General features: G+C 39.0%; 1 protein-coding gene across 1 annotated transcript in view; it reads left to right on the forward strand.

Moving 5' to 3' along the window:
• LOC142353380 (uncharacterized) overlaps positions 1 to 1,628 on the forward strand; it is a 109,381-nt gene extending 107,753 nt beyond the window's left edge. The window contains exon 4 of the mRNA XM_075405611.1: positions 1,535 to 1,628. Coding sequence (XP_075261726.1) covers positions 1,535 to 1,628 — 94 coding nt within the window. The remainder of the gene's footprint in view (positions 1 to 1,534) is intronic.
• Positions 1,629 to 6,037: the final 4,409 nt, after the last annotated feature.

The following is a 6,037-nucleotide window of genomic DNA, read 5'->3' on the forward strand; positions in this document are numbered from 1 at the left end:
CATAGCGTTTTACGGAATTGTGATAGTCAAATTTGCCTCTGAAGTCAGGTCACCACGCTTTTTTGTTCATTTGGTACGGTACCTTATTTTTGCTATAACTTCTTGAAAAATGCACCGATTGGGCTCATTTTTTGATATGATGCGTGTACTAAGGGGGTTTATTTTTGTTCCTCCATTTTAGAGAAATTGTCCAGTAAACTTGACCTCGATTTTACCTCTAGAAGCGTTTGACAGGACGACTGGGTCCGGGTGCGGTCACTTTGAATTTCGTCACTTCTGGTATAAATTATACTGTTTTGAAAAGCTCGTCTAACGTAGATTCTGAATATGTATACTTTATATAGCGTTTTCGCAGGTTTAGATGGTCAATTTTGGCTCTGCAGACAGGGTACTCTGCTTCTTTGGCCATTTGGTACGGTACCTTTATGTTGGAATATCTCCATGTAGAGTGAACCGATTTTTGATTTGTTTGTTGATTTGAACTCAGCTTGAGCCGTACTTGAATCCCTGTAAATAGCGTTTTGTTTCTTTCAGCCGTTTTCGAGAAATTGGCCAGGACACATACCTCCATTTTGGCCATTTCGTGTCCGGTACCTTTGCTGTATGTACATGTTACACCATCAAAACTCGCTATTTTAGACTCCATAGTTGGTTCGTTAGATTGCTCCGATAATGGGGATTGTCCCCATATATATTTTACAGGTGGTTATAACGAGTGGTTATTGGTTATGGTAGAGAAACAGGAACCAAAATGGGTCAATTTGGCCATTTGGTACGGTACCTTGATGTTGGAATATATCCTCGTAGAGTGAACCGATTTTTGATCTGTTTTTTGATTTGAACTCAGCTTGAGCAGTACTTGAATGCCTGTAATTGGCGTTTTGTTTCTTTCAGCCGTTTTTGAGAAATTGGCCTCGACACATACGGTCATTTTGCCCTTTTAGTGACTGGTACGATTCACGTTTCTACATGTGAAATGTTGAAATTAATGACTTTGACTGCAGGAATAGGCTCGTTGAACTCCATTTGTAATGGGGAATCTCCCCATATATATTTTGTATAGGGTTTTCCGACATCTAGGGGGTCAATTTTGACTCTGCAGGTGACCCCCCCCCCCCCCCCCCCCAACCCCCATGAACATATGCCCAAAATCCTGTAATGTCCTTGCGAAGGTGGGAAAATTGCTGTTTTGGGGTACCAGCATAGGCATCGTAGTCCCTGCGTATTACAGGGAAACTGTCCTCCAATTTTCAGCCATATTTGTTGAGGGGTTGATCTTCTCTCCCCCTTATTACTTATATGTATACTATTATTCTAAGGTGAGGGCGTTTCGCCCCATGGGGTGCACCCCCCCTGTCCCGTTGAGACGCTGGTTAGTCAGCTCCCCCCCTCGGGTCTTTTTGGTGCACCTCATGTATTTGGGGATGTACGGCGTGCGGTCACGACGATGCGCTGCGTTTTCTCCGGCTTTATGTTTATCCTTTCCGTGCATGGGCAAGTCTGTTTGTTGTAAATTGCTTATGTTCCCTTTCAGCAGTAAGTGTCACCTCAGCTGCACGGGTCGAGGCAGCGCCCAAATAGTCTGGTTGGCGACCGGACTGGGCTCCAAATTAGTAGCACAGGATTAGAATAATTTAATACTTCATCATGACTGTTGTCGATATCACAAAAGCTAAACAGCCTTTACTTCAGTTTGAAAAGATGAATACGCTATTGAGCAGATGCTCGCTAGGGATCATTGGAGATTCCCATTTGATCCGAATGAGTACATTTATGCATCCCGAAATCCGCATAATAGGCCGCGGCGGTGAGCGAGTGTCCAATTTTGAGCGTTACCTGGAACAGATTCAAGATCTCGATGTTCTCCTCATATTCCTTGGAGGGAACGATATTACTGGGAAAAACGGGGCTCCAGGGAAGTCAGCGCTAAAAGACATGGTCAATGATGTGCGTGCGTTGAGTAGTTGGGCGCAGTCGAAAGGGGTGAAAGTGCTGACTTGTGATATCATCCCCAGGGAGACCAACCTGGTTGGCACAGATCTTTCCAACAAGCGTTTGTTGAAGCGATTCAAAAAACGTCATCTCACAATCAGATACTTTGCCTTCAAGATACTTAGCGATGGTGTCCACCTTGAAAATTATGCAGATCTTTGGGAGTACATGCAGCCAAAGATCCTCGACCGTATACGGGATGCATTTCGATTATGAAGACCTTGTTGCTGAAGTACCGGACACGAATATGCAGTACCTTCTTTGTACGGCCGATTGTGGCCTCTTACCTTATAGCGCTAATTTTTTGCTGTGTAATTTTGTGTTTTGTTTCATTGATTAATTGAAACAACTTGTTGATCTGTTTTGAAATTTAAAACAATCTGTGAATCTGTGTTTGCCGAAGTGCCGACTGTGGCACAATTTTCTCAACTACCTTTGAAACAAAGTTTTGCGTTTTTTTTGTGCTGAGTGCTTGACAAAATACGTAGAAGTGGGAAAATCCCAATAGATGTTAAAGCAGAAGGAATTATCGTTCTAGGTGGTCTGAGCAAGAAGTACTTAACACGTTGTTAGATTTTGCGCTCAAAAGGCTATCTATATACAGTTTAACAAAAAGTGTTTTTCAATATAATGAAGGACTTATTCAAATCAATTGAGCGCCTATGTAGGAGTGGGAAAACCCAAGTAGGTTCTAAAGCAGAAGGAATTATCGTTCTAGGTGGTCTGAGCAAAAAGTACTTAACACGTTGTCAGATTTTGCGCTCAAAAACTATCTATATACAGTTTAACAAAAAGTGTTTTTCAATATAATGAAGGACTTATTCAAATCAATTGAGCGCCTATGTAGGAGTGGGAAAACCCAAGTAGGTTCTAAAGCAGAAGGAATTATCGTTCTAGGTGGTCTGAGCAAGAAGTACTTAACACGTTGTCAGATTTTGCTCTCAAAAGACTATCTATATACAGTTTAACAAAAAGTGTTTTTCAATATAATGAAGGACTTATTCTAATCAATTGAGCGCCTATGTAGGAGTGGGAAAACCCAAGTAGGTTCTAAAGCAGAAGGAATTATCGTTCTAGGTGGTCTGAGCAAGAAGTACTTAACACGTTGTCAGATTTTGCGCTCAAAAGGCTATCTATATACAGTTTAACAAAAAGTGTTTTTCAATATAATGAAGGACTTATTCAAATCAATTGAGCGCCTATGTAGGAGTGGGAAAACCCAAGTAGGTTCTAAAGCAGAAGGAATTATCGTTCTAGGTGGTCTGAGCGAGAAGTACTTAACACGTTGTCAGATTTTGCGCTCAAAAGACTATCTATATACAGTTTAACAAAAAGTGTTTTTCAATTTAATGAAGGACTTATTCAAATCAATTGAGCGCCTATGTAGGAGTGGGAAAACCCAAGTAGGTTCTAAAGCAGAATGAATTATTGTTCTAGGTGGTCTGAGCAAGAAGTACTTAACACGTTGTCAGATTTTGCGCTCAAAAACTATCTATATACAGTTTAACAAAAAGTGTTTTTCAATATAATGAAGGACTTATTCAAATCAATTGAGCGCCTATGTAGGAGTGGGAAAACCCAAGTAGGTTCTAAAGCAGAAGGAATTATCGTTCTAGGTGGTCTGAGCGAGAAGTACTTAACACGTTGTCAGATTTTGCGCTCAAAAGACTATCTATATACAGTTTAACAAAAAGTGTTTTTCAATTTAATGAAGGACTTATTCAAATCAATTGAGCGCCTATGTAGGAGTGGGAAAACCCAAGTAGGTTCTAAAGCAGAATGAATTATTGTTCTAGGTGGTCTGAGCAAAAAGTACTTAACACGTTGTCAGATTTTGCGCTCAAAAACTATCTATATACAGTTTAACAAAAAGTGTTTTTCAATATAATGAAGGACTTATTCAAATCAATTGAGCGCCTATGTAGGAGTGGGAAAACCCAAGTAGGTTCTAAAGCAGAAGGAATTATCGTTCTAGGTGGTCTGAGCAAGAAGTACTTAACACGTTGTCAGATTTTGCTCTCAAAAGACTATCTATATACAGTTTAACAAAAAGTGTTTTTCAATATAATGAAGGACTTATTCTAATCAATTGAGCGCCTATGTAGGAGTGGGAAAACCCAAGTAGGTTCTAAAGCAGAAGGAATTATCGTTTTAGGTGGTCTGAGCAAGAAGTACTTAACACGTTGTCAGATTTTGCGCTCAAAAGGCTATCTATGTACAGTTTAACAAAAGGTGTTTTTCAATATAATGAAGGACTTATTCAAATCAATTGAGCGCCTATGTAGGAGTGGGAAAACCCAAGTAGGTTCTAAAGCAGAAGGAATTATCGTTCTAGGTGGTCTGAGCGAGAAGTACTTAACACGTTGTCAGATTTTGCGCTCAAAAGACTATCTATATACAGTTTAACAAAAAGTGTTTTTCAATTTAATGAAGGACTTATTCAAATCAATTGAGCGCCTATGTAGGAGTGGGAAAACCCAAGTAGGTTCTAAAGCAGAATGAATTATTGTTCTAGGTGGTCTGAGCAAGAAGTACTGAACACGTTGTCAGATTTTGCGCTCAAAAGACTATCTATATACAGTTTAACAAAAAGTGTTTTTCAATATAATGAAGGACTTATTCAAATCAATTGAGCGCCTATGTAGGAGTGGGAAAACCCAAGTAGGTTCTATAGCAGAAGGAATTATCTTTCAAGGTGGTCTGAGCAAGAAGTACTTAACACGTTGTCAGATTTTGCGCTCAAAAGACTATCTATATACAGTTTAACAAAAAGTGTTTTTCAATTTAATGAAGGACTTATTCAAATCAATTGAGCGCCAATGTAGGAGTGGGAAAACCCAAGTAAGTTCTAAAGCAGAATGAATTATCGTTCTAGGTGGTCTGAGCAAGAAGTACTTAACACGTTGTCAGAGTTTGCGCTCAAAAGACTATCTATACACAGTTTAACAAAAAGTGTTTTTCAATTTAATGAAGGACTTATTCAAATCAATTGAGCGCCTATGTAGGAGTGGGAAAACCCAAGTAGGTTCTAAAGCAGAAGGAATTATCGTTCTAGGTGGTCTGAGCAAGAAGTACTTAACACGATGTCAGATTTTGCGCTCAAAAGACTATCTATATACAGTTTAACAAAAAGTGTTTCTCAATATAATGAAGGACTTATTCAAATCGATTGAGCGCTTATGTAGGAGGGGAAAAACCCAAGTAGGGTCTAAAGCAGAAGGAATTATCGTTCTAGGTGGTCTGAGCAAGAAGAACTTAACACGTTGTCAGATTTTGCGCTCAAAAGACTATCTATATACAGTTTAACAAAAAGTGTTTTTCAATATAATGAAGGACTTATTCAAATCGATTGAGCGCCTATGTAGGAGTGGGAAAACCCAACTAGGGTCTAAAGCAGAAGGAATTATCGTTCTAGGTGGTCTGAGCAAGAAGTACTTAACACGTTGTCAGATTTTGCGCTCAAAAGTCTATCTATATATAGTTTAACAAAAAGTGTTTTTCAATATAATGAAGGACTTATTCAAATCAATTGAGCGCCTATGTAGGAGTGGGAAAACCCAAGTAAGTTCTAAAGCAGAAGGAATTATCGTTCTAGGTGGTCTGAGCAAGAAGTACCTAACACGTTGTCAGATTTTGCGCTCAAAAGACTATCTATATACAGTTTAACAAAAAGTGTTTTTCAATTTAATGAAGGACTTATTCAAATCAATTGAGCGCCTATGTAGGAGTGGGAAAACCCAAGTAGGTTCTAAAGCAGAATGAATTATCGTTCTAGGTGGTCTGAGCAAGAAGTACTTAACACGTTGTCAGATTTTGCGCTCAAAAGACTATCTATATACAGTTTAACAAAAAGTGTTTTTCAATATAATGAAGGACTTATTCAAATCAATTGAGCGCCTATGTAGGAGTGGGAAAACCCAAGTAGGTTCTAAAGCAGAATGAATTATCGTTCTAGGTGTTCTGAGCAAGAAGTACTTAACACGTTGTCAGATTTTGCGCTCAAAAGACTATCTATATACAGTTTAACAAAAAGTGTTTTTCAATT

Source organism: Convolutriloba macropyga, chromosome 14, assembly GCF_964194025.1.
Source record: "Convolutriloba macropyga chromosome 14, txConMacr16.3, whole genome shotgun sequence".
NCBI lineage: Eukaryota > Metazoa > Xenacoelomorpha > Acoela > Convolutidae > Convolutriloba > Convolutriloba macropyga.